The following is a 17,517-nucleotide window of genomic DNA, read 5'->3' as shown; positions in this document are numbered from 1 at the left end:
GCTGCCCCCCGCCCCCTGCAGCAGTCCGGGCCCTGGGTGATGTCCTGCCCCCCGCCCGCCTCCCGCAGTGGTCTGGGCCCTGGGTGACGTCCTGCTGCCCCCCACCCCCGCCCGCAGGCCTGGCCCGGGGCGCCGTCCGGGCGCCGCGCCGCCACCCTCCGGTGCTGCGCATGGTGCTGGAGGCACTGCAGGCCGGGGAGCGGCGCCGGGGCACCTCGGTGGCAGCCATCAAGGTCTACATCCTGCAGAAGTACCCGACGGTGGACGCCCTCCGGCTCAACCACCTGCTGAAGCAGGCCCTGGCCACGGGCCTGCACCGCGGCCTGCTCATCAGGCCCGTGAACTCCAAGGCCAAGGGGGCCACCGGCAGCTTCAAAGTGAGTGCCGGGTGGTGGGGGGGGTGAAGGGGAGGTGCCAGGTGGTCCCGGGGTGTGGCGAACTTGGCCCCAGGCTTGAACTCCAGCTCCAGCTCTTTCTTCCCGAGCTCTGGGTGCTGTTCCCTCTTTCCTCCTGTCTGTTCTTTGTCCTCTGTCTTCACCCAGATGCCCCCTGCTTGCTCCCCCCACCCCCCGGGGAGGCTGAGCCCCGACACGGCCCCCGTCACCCTGCTGCACCCGGGACCCATGACCAGAGACTGTTTCAGCTGTTTCACTTCCGGGTCCTTGGTGCCCATGACCCCTTCCTGGAATTCCTTTACCAGGGGCGGCCCAGACCCAGCCTTGGCCCCTTCAAGGTCACAGCCTTGGGGTTTGCTCCCCACACTCCCTGGCTCCAAAACCAGGGCTGACGCCTCTCTGAGCCAACACATCCTCCTCTCTTAAAGGGTCAAGTCACCCAGAGCTGAGAGCAAATTTGGCACAAAATTCAAACCACAGCGTCGTGACTGCCAGCTGCCACCAGGGACATCTTGGATCCCAGATCCCAGGGACCCGGACCTGGGATCCATCTTGTCACTGCTGTGCTCCAGCATGTAGCAGTTCCTCTGACAGTCACCGTGGAACTTGGTGGAACATTCTCAAACTGCCAGTTCCAGTCCCTGTGGGAACAGGCTAGCTGTGCTCAGGGACACCCCCTCCTGGGACTCTGAGTGTGTGGGTCTGAACTTCGACAGCTGCCATGGCAAGGCCAGGGGCACAGGGTGGAGTGAAGGGGGAGCAGGAGAGAGAGTGCTGGGGGTGTGTGTGACTGGGAGGCAGTCAGGAAACTGGACCAAGGGGTGGGAGGCAGAGAAGGGGGTGTCGGGTACCATGGAGTCAAGATGTGTGTGTGCTGGGAGTGGGGGTTGTTTTCTGGTCATGGTGGGTAACGGGGACCCATGAGGATTCAGGGATGTTGGGGAGCAGCGTCATCAGAGCTGGGCTCTAGAAGGGCAGAACCAGGGGCCCTTGCGTCCCCCTGCTGCTCACACCCTCCCTGATGACCCCATTGTAAAGATGGGAAGACTGAGGCCCAAGCGGGGAGGGAAAGACTTGGACAGGTCGAGTTGCATGGCTGGAGTTGGGGCCCATCTGCCCTCCACGTCCATGTTCAGCTGCAGAGCAGGAAGCAGCCAGGAGACCTGGGGATGTGGTGGCGTGAGGCGGGGGCAGGGGTGGTGGTGTCAGGGCCACAGTCCACAGGGAGGTGTTGGGGGGAAGTCAAAGGAGCTTCACGGGTTAGCATGAGAAGACAGCATCAGAGCTCACAGTATGTGCTGGGCTCGTGGGCAGGGGCGGGAGGTACATGCCTGCCACCTACCCAGGGAACGGGGAGAACGCTGGGTGAGTTTTGCAGACTCGAGTCCTGTAGCTCCTCCATGGCGGCACCTCTCTCGTGGTGCGGGGGGTGGCATGCACTGCTGGCTTCCGGCTTTTAGGAGGCGGTTGTGCCCCAAGCCCTTGGCCGCCTTCTTCGCCCCCTCCCTGGGGATGGGGGCTTCTTTGAGCCTCACGCAGGGTGTCGGGGCAGGAGATGCCCAGATCTCTGCTCTCACTTCCACCCCGTTCTCTCCTCTGCCAGTTAGTCCCCAAAGACAAAAGGAAAATCCCACCCAGGAAGACGGCCCCCAGGATGCCCGGTCAGGCTGAGGGGAAGGACCCCAAGAAGCCGAGTGAGTCAAAGAAGGACCCTGCCAACACAGTCGAGGTGAAAAAAGGATCCAGGAAGCCCAGAGAGGAGAGGGCAGCTCCCTCCAAACCAGGCGCAGCCAAGAAGGCCCCCAAGAAAGGCACGCAGACCAAGGACCCAGAGCCAAGGCTGGGTGAGGCCAAGAAGTCCTCCCGACGGCCGGACAAGGCCGCTCAGGCCCCTCCCAGTGCCAGTGGGCCTGGTGGGAAGTCGAAAGTCAAAGAAAGAGGGAGCCGCCAAGGTATGGGTGTGAATGGGGTGGGCATGGGATGGGATTTCTGGCAACCACTGGCCACGAGTTGGGATGGAGGGGTCAGTTTTGGGGAGGAGGGGCTGTCTACTCAATGTGCCCTAGGACACTTGGCTTGACCCGGAGAGACAGAGAACTCATGGTAGCTGGTGGGGGTGGGAGGAGGGGTCAGGGGAGGCTTCCTGGAGGAGGTGGCCCACGCAGGAGACCAGCTTGTGCAAAGGCCTGAAGGCATGAAGAACGTGGCTGTGCTGAGCTGTGCTTAGACGCTCAGTCATGTCCAACTCTGCGGCCCCATGGACTGTAGCCTGCCAGGCTCCTCTGTCCATGGGCGATTCTCCAGGCAAGAATACGGCAGTGCGTTGCTATGCCCTCCTCCAGGGGATCTTCCCAACCCAGGGATCGTACCCAGGTCTCCCACATTGCAGGTGGATTCTCGACCATCTGAGCCACCAGGGAAGCCCCGAAGGTGGAAGAAGTCTAAATAGTCCTGTCTGTGTGCATCGGGGGTGGGAGAAGGGGACGCTGTGAAGGGCGGCGGGAGGCTGGACTTGATTGGTGAGGAGCCACGGAAAGAGCCTGAACAGGGGACACTTAGGGCCCAAGGTGCTTTTTTTCTTACGAATCTAAAAAAAAAACACAAAACTATAAAAATTGGAGTGTGATTGTTTTACAATGTTTTTCTGCTGAGCACCGATGTGAATCGACTATATGTATACATACATCCCCTCCTGGTGATCCCCCTCCCACCCCTCTAGTCATCACAGCACCGAGTCGAGCTCCCTGTGCTGTACAGCAGCTGCCTGCGAGCTCTGTGTTTTATACACGGCAGTGTGTATATTTCAGCGCTACTCTCTCAGTTCGTCCCACCCTCCCTCCCCGACTGTCCAGAAGTCTGTTCTCTATGTCTGTCTCTCTCTTCCTGCCCTGCAAAAAGGTTTGATCCCAGTTTTCTAGATTCCATGTATATGCATTAATATATATTTGCTTTTCTCGTTTTGACTGACTTCACCCTGTATGACAGTCTCTAGGTTCATCCACCTCAGTAGAACTGATTCAAATGCATTCCTTTTCATGGCTGAGTAATACTCCTTGGTGTAGATAGACCACAACCCCTTCATCCATTCCTCTGTCGATAGACATCTAGGTGGCTTCCATGTCCTGATTGTTGTAGATAGTGCTGCAGTGATCAGGGTGGGCACATGTGTCTTTTTGAATTATGGTTTGCTCAGGATACATGCCCTCCTGGTGGGATTGCTGGGTCACGTGGTGGTTTTATTCCTAGTTTCGTAGGGAAATTCTATACTGTTCTCCATGATGGTTTTTATCAAGTTATGGAAAGACTCTGAACAGGGGACAGGCAGGGCCTGAGGCATTTTTTAAAATGTATCCTGGCCGTCACATGGAAGATGGATTGAAGACATGGGGCTGACAGCCCTGTCGGGGGCCTTCGGCGTGGGTGGATGGGGAGCTGTGAATGGAATGAGGGATGGTTGCCCTCCTTCCACTTAATCCTCCTGCTGTCCCGTGGGCAAGAGGCTGCGACCTTCAGTTGGCAGACTCGGGCACCAGGCTCAGAGAGACTGAACAACTTGTCCCAGGTCACACAGCCTGCAAGTGTCAGCGTGAGGACTGGGCCGTGGGCGGGCTGTGGGGCCCCTCAAGCCTGCTGCTGAGCGGCACCTCCTCCGGAAAAGTCTGTCTCACACGGCATCCCCTCTTCCAGCAGATACCAAGGCCCACAGGAAAACACAGCCTGGAAGTCAGAGTTCAAAATCCACGGTCACCAAGGTAGGTGTCGGGGTAACTTCCCTTGTCTTGATCTCCAGTGGCCAGAGCTCGAGTGTTCCCACCTAAGCCCGGGGCGGGGGTCAGATGAGGAAGAGGGTAACTTACTTCACTTTCCTCTGCTCCCAGCCCTCCAGTGCCCGGAGGATCACCGTCCCCACCTTATAGATAGGGGGCTGAGGCTTAGAGAGGGGAGGGCGCTTGTCGAAAGCAACCTAGAGCTGGGGTTTCAACCCTGAGTTCGTGGGCTCTGCGTGGTGGGCCCAGCCCTGCCACCTTCTCCTGGTTTGCTTTCTTACAGGGTGAGAATGGTGCTCCCCTGGCCAAAAAGAAGATGGGGGGCAAGGTCCCTAAAGAGGCTGCTGGGGAGGGGCCCAAAGCCAAGGCCCCTGTTCCTCCCAAGGGTGCTGGGTCCAAGAAGGAGCCTGGACCACTGGCTGGGAAGGCTGAGGCCTCTAAGGGCCCGAGAAAGCCTGGCATCCCCACCAAGTCTTCAGTGTCCAAAGCGGCCAGCAAGAAGGCAGAAGCCGAGGGCTAGAGGCAAGGTGGAGAGATGCAGATTCTACTTTTTACTCCCCTAGAAACTATCACTCTGTTTATTTCACTAGAACCTATTTATCAATAAAGCTTTTTTTCCCCACTCATGGGTGCGAGAGGAGGCTGAGGTCTAAAGGTTTGGCCATCCAGGGCATGCACCCAGATGGACAGGATGGAAGCTCCTCCCCTGGGAGATGCAGACTGCAACAGGGATGCAAAGGCATGCAGGGGCCTGCGGAGGCGCAGGAGAGGTGCTTCGTCCAACCTGAGATCTGGGACTGCTTCCTGGAGGAGGCAGCTTTTGGTCTTAAAAGGACGAGCAGGAATTGCCAGACAGATGACGGGGGAAGGGCTTGCAGGCAGTGGGATAGGCCTGGATGGGGGCGAATTGAGGCTTTGAGAGGAGCACAAGCCGGGGAGGGGTGGCATGAGCCCCTGGGCCGTGGGGATGGGGCAGCAAGGCATGGCGGAGTAGGCTAGGGAAGGCAGGCAGGCATCTTCTTGGGAGCGGTTGGAGCCAGGGAGGGTTACAGGCTGGGGAGAGACTGACGTGTGTGTTGAGAAGAAGCTCTGTGGCTGCAGAGAGGAAGGATTAGAGGAGCTGAGAGGAAGTATGGATCACTGGACTAGTCACTGAGCAGGACTGTGGGTCCCGCGGGAATCTGCAGAAGGAAGTGGAAGTGCGGGGGCCCTGGGTTGGGAGTGAGCTACGGAACTCAGGGCAGCTCATAAGCTAAAGCCCACACAGAGACGGTACCTGGAGGTGCAGAGGTGAGGGCTAGGGTTATTTTTAAACAAATGTGACACTGCGCGAGGAGAGGTTGAGTCTGCCTCCCTGCACCTTCATTCTGGGCTTTGTGATTGCTTGAATCAGGTACTGAGGAGATGACGCTGGGACACTTTCTGGGCCCAGGGTTCAAGAGACCGGCAGCTTCTGCTTCCTGCGTGCGGGCTGCTTTTCTGTTTTTTAATACTTGTGCTTAGAATTCAGCCACCATGCAGTGGGGAAGCCTAAACAGCCGTTGGATGAGAATCGAGACACCCCAGTTCTCAGCCCCAACTGAGCTCCCTGACCAGCCAGCACCAATTTGCTGGGCATGCGCCATCCAGGAACTGGATCTTCTGCCCCTGTTGAGCGGCCCCACTGACACCAAGGGACGGGCCTTCCCTCGCGAGCCCTGCCCTGATCACAGACGCACGAGCGCTGTGAGTGTACTGAGGTGGTTTGTTATGCAGCAGTACACACTCTAACGAGAGCTGCAGGGTGGACAGGGTTAGATCCTGAAGGGCCTCGTGAGCCAGGGTAAGAACTTCGGATTTTAATTGTGATAAATGCCCATTTGAGGCCATTGAGGAGCTGAGTGCCCACAGGGGGACACGGGCAGCCACAGGAGGCCAGGGCGGTGTGTGTGTGTGAGTCACTCAGCCGTGTCTGACTCTGCAACCCCATGGCCTGTAGCCTGCCGGGCTCCTCTGTCCATGGGACTCTCCAGGCAAGAATATTGGAGTGGGTAGCCATTTTCCTTCTCCAGGGGATCTTGCCAACCTAGGGATCGAACCTGGGTCTCCTGCATTGCTGGCAGTCTTTTACCGTCTAAGCTACGGGGGAAGCCAGGGTGGTGGCCCCTGCTGTGGGCCAGCTGAGGGGTGCTGGCTGGCCACAGAGGGAGGGGTCAGAAGTGGTGGATGCCAGGTAGACGTTTACGCTCGGTGGATGGGATTTGTTGAGGGACTGTGTGTAGAAAGAGTCCATAATGTGGGGTCCACATGAGTACCTGCTCGACACCCACCTGGTGGGGTGAGAACTCAGCTCGTTCTGAAGGCTGTTGAGAGATGGTCCAGATGAGGGGTGACCGCTGAGCCAGGGATGGGGGGCGGAGACCAACAAGTGGATTTGAGGGGCATCAGAGGTCAACTGGACGGCACTTGGCGGGGGGCAGATGGACACAGAGGGAAACTGAGGCAGCCCAGCGTCTTCCCTCCCTCCCCTCCTCTCAGCCCTGCCCTCGCCTCGCCAATCCCAAGCGAGGCTTTGTCGGGCTTCACGGCTTCCCTGGGGCCTCTGTCATGGGGCTGCCGGCAGAGCCCCCATGGGCACTGTGAGCAGCTGGCAGGGAGCTGGGCTGGTGCTTTCCACAAGAGGGGTCCAGTTGTGGGAGGCACCCCGGGCAGGCTCTTGGGGGTGGGTATCACTGGGCACCTCTACGAGCTGGGGGCTAGCCAGGAGCCCCGACCTGGCCAAGGTCTGACAGCATGGAGCACCCATGAGACTTGGGAAAGCCTGCTCCCCGGCTTGAGAACAGACAGTCTGCCGAAGTCCCCACCTCCTGTGACCCGCAGATGGAGCCAAGGGACACCTGGAGCTGCAAGGCAAGCCTTCGGGGGCCCAGGCAAGGACTGGGGGTGGTGAGCAGATGACCCCAGAAACGAGAGATTTCCTCCACTTGCAAATGCGTCCTTAAACTTCAAGGAGGACTCGCATGTTAATCAGGCATTAAAACAGGCTGTGGAATATTTAATGGCATAGAAAGATGGTGCTGACGAAAGGCCACATGGGATAAAGGCAGCTTGCAGGATGGAGCACGTCCTGATTCCAGTTCCTACCCGTCTGCCCACGGCCCAGACGGGCACACGATTTGGGCTTTGGGACAACATTCTCTGAGATTCAGACCACGAGTGGGTTAGGGTGGGTTTTATCTTCTCCGTGCTTTTTGTCCTCCTTGACAGTTTTGCAGAAAGCATGCATTCATTCTAGAATCACACCTCCCCCCCCCAAAAAAAAACCCATCGAATGTGTCAATAACTCACATTAGAAAATCTGCTGCTTAATAAAGACGCATCAGTGATCAGAATAGAAAATTTGAAAAGATAATCTCTCTCCACCCAGAAGGCACGACAGGAAGAGGCTATTTTTAAAGCTAAAAATTGTTTACTTTTCTCTCCTCACTTTTCTGTGCTCATTAATTCTAGAACTGGTGTTGCTGGGGTTTTGTTTAAATTGTACATGTTTCTGTCCTAGTTCTTACTCCTGATATATATGTGTGGTTATTTCTCCTTCCTAAAAGGAAAAAAAACTTACTTAAGCCACTTCTAATTTGGGGCTGGTCCTCTAGTGACCTTTCTTGGGGCTCAGTGACCTTTAGCCCAGGCTCAGGCCCAGAGCCAAGTGGGGGGCAAGCAGGGCTGGGGGTCTCCGTGGTATTTGCTGATCCCAAGTCAAGGGCAGTGGCTAAAGAGTCCAGGGATATACCAGCCCGGAGCAGTCTGCATTTCCTCATCTGCATAACGGGGTTGATGGTACGTGTTTGTCAAAGTGTTGAGTGAGTTGGTCAGTTGTATCTGACTCTGTGCGACCCCCTGGACTGTAGCCCGCCAGGCTCCTCTGTCCATGGGATTCTCCAGGCAAGCATACTGGAGTGGGTTGCCATTTCCTTCTCCAGGGGGTCTTCTGACTCAGGGATTGAATCCAGATCTCCTGCACTGCAGGTGGATTCTTTACTATCTGACCCACCGCGGAAGCCCATGCATATTTGTCAAGACTGATGACAAATTCAGGATGAGCATATAAACATCCAGTCTCTTTCCAGGGTGGTCAGCTTGGAGCTCCCCACGCACTCTGGGGGGCACCGTGGACACGCCAGCTGGAGGAAGTGTGGAACAGAGGAATGAGGGCCTGTGCACACTGGCGTGTCGTCCTCCCCGTCCCAAGACCTGGGAGAGTCCTCGACTGTGCCGAGAGTCAGTTTCTACATCTGTAAAATGGGGACACATTTTCCTCACGGCCTGTTACATGGATAAGCAGGTTAGGGGCAGTGGGAGGTGAGACACAGCTGCTGTGACCTCATCCTGGCGGCCAGCAGGCACCAGCGTGGTTACCCCGCGAGGCTGCTCAGAAGCAAGGGTCAGTGTCTGCCTGCCCCTCATGAAGGGGGATGGCGGGGTCCCAAGCCAGGCCCCCCGCCCTCCTGTCTGCTACAAGCAGGCCACTTCAGGATAAAGGCTGGAGCTCACGGCAGGTTTTCCCATCAGGCTTTTATTATAAAGAAGGTTCCAGAGCGTCCCGACCTCCCCCTCCAGCCCCGCCCCTGTGGGCCACAGCCCGTCCAGGCACTGACCAGGCCAGCCCCAGGCGGCCGCTTCTGACAGAAGAGAAAGGGCGATGATCTCCGGGGGCCGTCTCTGCCGGGTCCGCCGCCCCTGGAACAGTCATTTCCAGTGTTGCGCTGGGAGCCCCAGGGGACCCTCCCGGGGCCTCCGCACTAGCGGCAGCTATTCACAGTTGGCGCGTGATAAGTTTCTTTAATATATAAAAGCTTCTTTTAAAAAAACAACAACAAAAAAGTGGTGCTATCTTTAGAAACACTTCCAGCAAGATCACGTAGCCCAGCTACAGCCTTGGTGCAACTCAGCCCCCTTCCCCTGCCCCCTCCCACCCACGCCCCCCCGGGACGGCCCCCGGCCTCAGCCTGGCTCCCAGGACAGCACAGAGCCTCCCGCGGGCCGTGGACGCCGCCTGCTCCGCTGGTGTCCGCTGGAAGCCGGGAGCGGGCCAGGCTCCTCCACAGGCGAGTAGAGACGGCGGGGGGCGACATCTTGGTGGGGGAAGCAGAAGCGAACCGAGGGCTGGGTCACAGGGCCTCCCCCTCCGCCAGGCAGGATGAGGTAGCGTTTCTGGCTGTGGCCTGGGGCCCAGGCGGCCCTCCTTTCCCGTCGGCGGCCTCGGCGGCGCTGGGCCGGGACAGAGCGAGTTGGGGGCGGCACCGTCCAGGCTGTGCTGGGTGGACGGCGTTCAAGGCCTCAGCCTGGAGCTGGAGTCTGAGGGCAGGTGCGAGGGGACGGTGCCTGAGGGGCCGGGACCGGAGGCTCCTCTGCCGGGCTCAGAAAAAGCCCCTGGTGCAGCGTCCTTTCCCAGCCGGCGTGGGAGGCACGCGGGGCGGGGCTGGGGGCAGAGTGAAGCCGCGGGGCGCCCGCCCGCCGGCCCCCAGCTCAGGCCTCGCCGTGAAGCCGCGGGGCGCTCGCCCCGCTGGCCGGGCTCAGGCCTCGCTGTGAAGCCGCGGGGCGCCGCCCGCCGGCCCGGCTCAGGCCTCGCTGTAACACTCGTAGATGTTGTCTTCCATGAGGGCCACCACCTGCTCGAACTTGTGCTGCAGCTGCGTCCTCCGGGCCGTGGGGTTCGCCTCCAGGGCGCTCATGATCTGGGGCGGTGGAGGGGGGTGGTCGGCAGCGGAGCTAGTTCAGGGCGGAGGACACCCCCACCCCGGTCCCACCACACATCTGGGGGGAGTACACACACGTGGCCTGGATTCCCAGTGCTGGCGGCCACGCCCACAGCACAGTCAGACGTGCTGGGGCCCGGAGTACCTGAGCCCCGCGCTCACGCCCGGTTTCCATGAGAGGGTGGGAAGGGCCGACGTGGGGGGAGAGTGCCCTGGGCCTCACACTGCGGGCTGCTCACCTGCGGGCGATACCTCTTGGCGTATTTGTAGATCTCTGCCATGGCCACGTTGGTGTTGAACTCATTCTGGTATTTCTGTGAGGAAAGACAGGGAGGCAGTTGGACTGCGGTGGAGACTCCATGGTCCGAACCAGGCCCAGCCCAGTCAAGACCTGCTGCTTGTACACAGCGCCACGCCGCCCCCGGCTCTGACGGTCAAGTCCTGGCCCCCACCCCCCATCCTCCCGGCGAGGTCCCCACGGAGCCGGCCGCACCCGCGACTCCTCGGCCAGGTGCGCGTTCATCTCCTGCTCGCTGAGCGGGGTCATGTCGTGGATCTGCTTGTAGTAGCGCTGCACGATCTTCCGGTACTCGGGGATCTCCTTGGCGTAGAGCAGCTTGTTGGTTGGCGAGTCCTGGGTGGGCGGAGAGGAGCCAGAGAGTGAGACGCTGGGTGGAGACAGCAGACTCGGCTCTTTCTGGACCAGCCCGTGTCTATGCCACCACACAGACAAGGCCTGTCGCTGAGCCAGTGTCCCTGTGCTGCAGGCTCTGCACCGGGGGCTTCCCACCCCTGTCCTCTGCCCTGTTTTCTGCAGGACTCTCAGGGTGATGACTTCACAGGGGACCTACTTGGAGGAGAAAGTGCACGGGCTCGTGCTAGCTCTTGGACACGCAGGCTGTTTAGTTCGCGTCCTTGCTGAGGGTTATGGGTCTCGGTGGCTAAGATTTTTGGAAGCCTGACTGCTGTCTCAGTGGAATATTTCCCAGCACGTGTTTCCTACTCCCGAGAGCAAAGCGTGCCAAGTACGCTCCCAGTTCTTTGTCTGTCACGGGCGTCCTGCTCTCCCAGATAGCCTGTGAGAGGTGATGGCATTTTCTGCCATTTTTGTGGTCTGTCTCTGAAAGTCACGGGCTAACGGCAGGGCCAGGTCTAACTCCCGTCTCATGCCGCTCAGCCTGGAACGCCAGGTTCTCTCGGGCCTGCTGCGCCCTCTCCCTACAGTCACCTCTCTCTCAGGGGTCTCCTCTACCCACCCTCAGTGCCCACTGGGTGGCTCCTGACCATCAGGGCTGTCACCTGGAGCCTGGCTGGTCACCGACGCTACATCAGACCACATTCGCTTTCCATGCCCACCTGGCTTCTCCCCGCCTGGCTCTAGGGCCTGAAGATTCGGGAGCTGGTGCTGGGCACAGCTGAGGCAGCTGCAGCCCTGGAGTTTGTGACTGTGGGTGCCCGTTTCCTGGAGAACCCCTGTCTGATGACCCCATTCACCCCACATCTGAGCTCCTCCGGTTGCCCTCCCAGAAAGTCCGCTGGCCCCGCAGCACTGGGCAGCCTGCCCACAGCAGCTGACCTTGCCCAGCTGCAAGTCAGAGATGGAGCAGGCGTCGATGAAGGCCTGAGCGATGACCGAGAGGCAGGCGTCGATGTGGTCCGTCTTCTCGATGTCAAAGACAAACTGCGGGTTTTTCAGGATGTTCACCCAGAAGCGCAGAGGAAGGCTGGGGGACAGGGAGGCAGTGGCGTGAGCCCCGCCCGAGGGTGGGTCGCGGAGGAAGCAGTCACCAATGGGGGCTCGGCCAGGGAGGCCGGCAGGCCCAGAGGACAGGCTGGCTTTACTCCCGAGGCCAGCAGAGACTGGATGGAAGCTCTGGGAACCTCGTGTCTCCTCCACAAATGGGGTTGGTGACTGTCCCTAGCCGGCAGGGGGTGAAGGGGGACGCGGCAGAGGGGCTGGGAGCCGGGTTTCCTGCATGGAGGGGCCCTGAGTTGGCCCTCGCTGCCTGCCCCATTCCCCGCAGAGCCTCCTGCTCGCACGCAGGAGCCGGGAGCCAGGGCCCAATCCTGGTTCTCATTAGAGCCCCCGCCCTGCCTGGCAGCCCGTGGCTCCTCCTCCGGCCCTGTGTGGCTGCAGGGAGTCAGTCCATCATTAGCTGGGTCACCAGGAAGGGCTGAGAGTAAGCGAGGCCTAAGACGGCCGGAGGGTTGGTAAAACCACCTCCCCGTGACTGGGGGGCCTGGGACAGGGGGACACACTCACCCCTCCTCCCCACCAATGCTCAGAGCAGCCCCTGCAACGACAGGGAAACTTCTGTGTCTGTGGCAATTCTTTTCGAGGGTCAGGCTGAACTTTTCAACAACTTCCTGTTGGGGTTTGGGTGTCTGAAAAGCTAACATGTGCCTCCAAGGAGGGATGTGATGGAGGCATGCGCGTCTCCGGGAGCCTCAACATGCTTGTCTGCAAAATGGAGCCGACAGTGCCCACCCAAGGGGGAGGGGTGGGGGGGAGAGGGGCAAAACTTAGACAACGCTCACGTCTAGTTAATCCTTACAAGTAAGGTGGGTTCCTTTTACTGCCCTGATTTTCCAGCTGGGGGAAACTAAAGCTCAGAGAACTTAAGTCTCTTGTTCAAGCTCACACAGTTTGGAATGGCATAAGGGACTAAACCCAGGCTCTGAACCCCAACCCCACTGCTGCCGGCGTGAGCCAGTGAAGCAGCCCCACCCCTCACCGGCCCCCCCAAGGGCCCCTCACCTGTTGGTCTTCCAGATGTGCAGCGTGTCGGGGTCTGAGATGCCCCTCTTCTCGGCTTGCTCTTCTAGGAAGTCAAAGAAGTACTTGACGGCCAGTGGGGGCTTGTCTTCCCGGATGCTCAGGATGGCCTTGAACAGGTCATCCAGAAACTTCTGCAGTGTGCCCTACAGGGGAGTGGGTGGTGGCCATCAGCCCAGGAACATGAAGGGGGCGGGGGGGGGGGTGTTGGTGACAGGCACCTCTGGCGGCTGTGGGGAGCCCGTGGTGCTGGGGCTGAGCAGTGCTGGGTGAATGGGAAGCTGTGTAGCCCCAGGCTGGTCTCCTAAGTGCTCTGTGCCTCGGTTTTCCTGTCTGTGAAATGGGTTGGTGAAACCCACTGCACAGGAGTGTTGGAAGGACTCGGACACAGAGCAGGGAATTGGTGGGCTGGGGTGTGGGCTTTCTGCCCCTAGCCATGTGGCCTTGGGGACGTTCCTGGGCCACTACTGCCTTCTCTGTCACACCAGGGGACAGAGAAGTTGTTGCCGGGTGCCCTTCAGGCCGGGAGTGCGGCTGGCCCCGCAGGGGAAGAGCTGTCCCCCCTCCCCCAGCATGTGCTCCCAGCTGACCCCCGGGAGTGGGGACACAGCACCTTGGTGGAGAGCAGGCGGGTCAGGTAGATCTCCGGGAGCACCTTCTTGCGGTGGCTCTGCCGGTGGGACTTCTTGGGCTCCGCCAGCTCGTCCGTGGGCAGCACCTGGGAGGCCGGGGCTGGGTCAGAGCTGGCGCCGGGCACCACCCTCAGCCGCCCCTGGGGGGCCCTACCCGGCCCCCGCGGGCGCCTGGCTCTGCACACTCCCCAGCCCAGTCTTCCCCAGGCCTGGGAGCACGGCCTCCAGAGGCCCAGGGCGGCAGGAGGCCAAGTCCACTCCCACTGAGGGGCGGGCACCCTCAGGGCTGGAGGCAGGGCACTCACCAAGTGGAAATACTTCTCCGTGTCCAAGTCTTTCACTGCGAGAGGGAAACACACACGATAAATAAACAAGACCCAGGAGCCGGGGGAGAGAGAGTGAGCAAAGGAGAAACGGAGGCAAAAAGCTGGAGAGAGAAACCCAGAGAGATGGGGAGAGCCAAACAGACGTGTGGAGAGAAGACAGAAATGCACAGAAAGACAGCTGAGAGCGAGAGCTCGAGAGACACGCATAGGAGACTCAGACAGACGGAGGCGCTGAGACAGAAAGATGTCCACAAGGGGACAGGAGAGGCAGGGAGACGATCACAGATGGACACAGGGCGGCTCCCCACGAGGGCCCACGGCCCCCGAGCCCAGACCTCACCAGCTGCTGGAATGGACCCCAAAGCCCCCAGGAGCCTAGGACCCCAGGACCCCCAAGCATGGGGCAGCTGAAGGCAGGGATGCGGGTGTGAGGCAGGGACACAGCCCGAACCCCCGATGGCCTGGCGCCCGCCCAGACCTCTTAAAACCGCCTCCCCGCTCCTGGGGCCCCTCTCGGCTGCCTGCAGGAACCCAGCGCCGAGGAGGCCTGGCCACAGGCCCGGCCCGAGCAGCACTGCGGCGGAGCGCTGCGCCCGGCCCTGCCCCTGGAGGCCTCAGTTTCCCCCCAGGGCTGCGCAGGAGGGCCCGGCCCCGTCCACCGGCCTACCTCGGCCCAGCGTGTTGTCCTTCTTGTCTGTGAGGCTCATGGCCAGGGAGGCGCCTTCGGGGATCTGACGGGGAGAGAGGCCGCGGTCAGAGGGCGGAGGTCAAGAGGGCGGAGGTCAGGAGGGTGGGGCGGGCGGGGCCGGGGCCCACCTTGTAGTGTGCCAGCGTGTTGAGCTTCTTGCGGCCGTCCTCCACCACCGAGGTGTCGTCCAAGTCCCGCAGGATGTAGCTCTGGGTGCTCGAGGCGAACCACTCTGGGGGCAGGGGGCCAGGGGTGAGGGCCGGGGCGCCCACCCACGGGGAGAGAAGTGGGGGTCCCCAGAGCTCTCTGAGCCTCTACTGCATCTGGGAGCCGGGGCTCCACACAGCCATCCTCGGGGCGGGCACTGGGCGGTTGGAGCAGCCAGGCCGGCCTCTCCTGCCCATCGGGCTGTCATCACCTGCGGCGAACTCACCACCCGGCCCCAACATGAGCTCCCAACTGATGGGCACCGTTTTCACGTCCCTAGAGCCAGAGACCATGTGACCGAGCGGGGCCCGCCGCCGCCCCCCAACCCTGCCCACCTAGGTCAACATCCTCGGCCCGCGGCCACTGGGAGTAGGGCACGTTCTTGCAGAAGGCTTCCAGAATCTTCTCCTTCACCTGCGTCAGCGTGTCCGTGTCCATGGCACGAACGCTCAGCGAGTCCATGCCGCAGCCTTGGAAGGACACGTTCAGGTTCTGCAGGAGAGAGACGGGGGGCTCAGCAGCTGCTCACCGACCGGATGGGCAGACAGCCTGCGGGCGGGGGTGTCAGGACCAAAGCCGGGAGCCCCTCCCAGCCCTCCGAGCCAGCTCACCCGGGGCTTGGCCTCGATGTTTTCCCGCAGCAGCCACTCCTCGTTGAGCGTGTAGCGGGCCTTGCCCGTGATGGCGTCGATGGAACCTTTGTTGATCTGCTGCTTGATGGCGCACAGGAGCAGGAAGAAGGGCTCCCCCACTGTCTCCTGGGGGGCGGGGGGGGATGGGGCGCGGTCAGAGGCTGAAGCCAGCTGCCCACTCTCCAGATTCCAGCCCTGAGCCTGTGGCCCGCCCCCCCCCCGGAACCCTTCATACCCCGTTCCACCAACCCCTTCGTGGCTGCCTGCTTCACACCATCCTTTTGATCCTGGCGCCGCTCAGCCCTCCCACCCCCACACCCAGGGCATCTCCCTGGATTCTCAGCTCAGACACCGCCCAACCTGGGCGGCCACATTCGTTTTATTGCGCCGGCAACCTTTCCAGGTAGCAGGGGCATCCTCACGGCCGAGGCTCAGAGAGGGCAAGCAAGCTGCTCAAGGTCACCCAGCAGGGAGGTGGCAGAGCCGGACTCAAAGGCATGCCAGGGAGGGCCCGAGGGCTGAGAAGAGTGTCTTCCTGACACAAAGCCCCTGACACGGTCTCTGTTCCCAGGGTAGCTCTGAGCCTCGATTCCCCCACCCATATAACGGACCCTGTGGGCCAGCCCCTTTCCCACATGTATGCAGAGACCACAGTCACCGGTCCTGGCAGAGGTGGCAGGAGGATAAAAGGAAGTGAGACCTCCGGGGCAGGGGCACGGCTGCCCGGCGCCCTCACCCGCAGGCAGCTGTACATGCAGATGGACATCCAGTTGGTGAGCATTTTCTCAACCACGGACTCCGTGCGCCGCAGCATCAGCTTGGGGTTCTTGGCGGCCGAGGCGTCGATGAGGTCCACCAGCAGCTCCTTCATGATGCCCGTGTAGTACTCGAGCTTGCCATGGAGCGCAATGGTCAGCAGGGAGGCCAGGCTGCACCTGTGGGCAGGTGTGGGGGTGGGGAGTCAGCCGCACCGCAAGGCCCCGGGACCCCGAGGACCACACCGCGGGGGCTCCCCTCATCACTGGATGAGGCGTATGCGGCAGAAATCTCCCTGGAGAAAAGCCTACCTTCCCTACCTTCCCTACCGTGCACAGTAACCACCATGCCCACGAGCCCTGTCCTGGGCAGGCAGGACCAGGAAGGGGCAGAATGGGGAAGGGGGCCAAGGCCTCAGAGGAGATGCTGGCTGCCCCAAGGACACAGTGCTCTGCAAACTGCCCCAGGCTTGGATCCAGCCCGGTGGACCCAGGATGCGTTGTCCTTCCCTGGAGCCCGCACGGCAGCCTGACCTATCCCGCACCGCGAAGTCCTTCTGTTGCTCCAGTGCATGGACGAAGACAATGAGGAAGTGCTTGTTGTTGAGCAGCGAGGAGAACAGGCTGATGCCCTCTTCCATGTTGGGCCGGCAGCTCTCGGGGATCTGCAGGGAGCAAGCGGTGAGGGATGTTGACGGGGTCCCGTGTCTGAGCACTCGGGATGCCCAGAGTGGCACCTTGAATGCTTCCCGGGATGGGGAGCTCATTACCTATTAGTGGGAGATGCCTAACTCCCTGTGACCAGGAACAATGGCTCAGCTGAGTTGGAAAGGGGGGCTCAGGCGAGGGTGCCCGAAGGCAACCCCATATCCCTGTGTGGGGAACCCTCTCCCGTTCTCTAGGCGGCAGGGGGAAAGAGATGTTCGGGGGACCCAACCCTTTCCCCTCTCTGGTCTGGGAGTCAGTATGTAGAATACCCTGAATAGCCACTTGACTACCTGCTGGGATGGAGAGCTCGCTACCTTACAATGGCAAGTTCCTCCCAACTTCCCAAGATTAGGATCAACGGATCAGATAACTAGAAAGCAGGGCCCAGAGAGAGGTGGGGGTGCCCCGAAGGAGCCCTTGTGTGTGTGTGTGTGTGTACGGGTGGGGGGCTACTCACCTTCCACTCTCCCAGCAGCGGGTGGGTCTCCTGCACTGGGGAGCTGCCCTGGGAGTTGAGGGTCTGGGAGGGGAGCACATAACGCTCTTCGTAGAGGGAGGAGCACTGTGGAGCAGACCCGCAGCGTCTCAGCAGGGCCACGCACTCCCCTGACTCATGCAGGGGCTGCCCCACAAATGCACAAGCCCACTCGATAGGAAGAAGAGGCAGTGGGCCACGCCCAGGGGTCACAGGACTCCAGAGGAGAGGGGAGGGGAGTCCCAGGGGGCTTCCTGGAGGAAAAGCAGAACCAGCCTGAAGTCCATGGGTGGCGAAGCTGGAGTGCACAGGCATAAGAGGAAGCTAAAGCAGCTCAGTGTGGAAGGAGGAAACGAGGAAACGCGGCAGAGAGGCCTGAGGGGACCCAACAGGGGCTTGGTGTCCCAGAGCAGGGTGGGGC

The 17,517-nt window shown here is 60.8% G+C and overlaps 2 protein-coding genes across 7 annotated transcripts in view; one reads left to right on the top strand and one right to left on the bottom strand.

The window, feature by feature from the left end:
* The window catches only part of H1-8 (H1.8 linker histone), a 32,330-nt gene extending 27,542 nt beyond the window's left edge, over nt 1–4,788 (top strand). The window contains exons 2-5 of one of the 2 annotated variants that reach the window (XM_086368623.1): nt 118–377; nt 1,999–2,347; nt 4,086–4,147; nt 4,446–4,788. In XM_086368623.1, coding sequence (XP_086224749.1) covers nt 118–377; nt 1,999–2,347; nt 4,086–4,147; nt 4,446–4,682 — 908 coding nt within the window. In that variant the 3' untranslated portion in view covers nt 4,683–4,788. Of the gene's footprint in view, nt 1–117; nt 378–1,998; nt 2,348–4,082; nt 4,148–4,445 lie in introns of both variants that reach the window. The other variant, XM_086368622.1, reaches the window with a different exon arrangement.
* Nucleotides 4,789–8,698: 3,910 nt separating this feature from the next.
* Nucleotides 8,699–17,517, bottom strand: part of PLXND1 (plexin D1) — a 48,783-nt gene continuing 39,964 nt past the window's right edge. For 3 of the 5 annotated variants that reach the window (XM_086368617.1, XM_086368621.1, XM_086368620.1), the window contains exons 23-36: nt 17,079–17,183; nt 16,448–16,578; nt 15,895–16,093; nt 15,138–15,284; nt 14,862–15,018; nt 14,448–14,551; nt 14,299–14,362; nt 13,611–13,645; nt 13,287–13,391; nt 12,656–12,819; nt 11,474–11,621; nt 10,391–10,531; nt 10,137–10,211; nt 8,699–9,876 (exon numbers count right to left, since the gene is read on the bottom strand). In XM_086368617.1, the coding sequence (XP_086224743.1) occupies nt 9,760–9,876; nt 10,137–10,211; nt 10,391–10,531; nt 11,474–11,621; nt 12,656–12,819; nt 13,287–13,391; nt 13,611–13,645; nt 14,299–14,362; nt 14,448–14,551; nt 14,862–15,018; nt 15,138–15,284; nt 15,895–16,093; nt 16,448–16,578; nt 17,079–17,183 (1,692 nt within the window). In that variant the 3' untranslated portion in view covers nt 8,699–9,759. Of the gene's footprint in view, nt 9,877–10,136; nt 10,212–10,390; nt 10,532–11,473; nt 12,192–12,655; nt 12,820–13,286; nt 13,392–13,610; nt 13,646–14,298; nt 14,363–14,447; nt 14,552–14,861; nt 15,019–15,137; nt 15,285–15,894; nt 16,094–16,447; nt 16,579–17,078; nt 17,184–17,517 lie in introns of those variants that run through there. The other 2 variants (XM_086368618.1, XM_086368619.1) reach the window with 2 other exon arrangements.

The sequence above is a fragment of the Bos grunniens genome, chromosome 22 (genome assembly GCF_055505025.1).
Source record: "Bos grunniens cultivar Pamir isolate PY7600 chromosome 22, Bosgru_T2T1.0, whole genome shotgun sequence".
Classification (NCBI taxonomy): Eukaryota; Metazoa; Chordata; class Mammalia; order Artiodactyla; family Bovidae; genus Bos; species Bos grunniens.
Note: the sequence above shows the minus strand (reverse complement) of the source record. Positions and strands in the feature narration are given on the sequence as shown.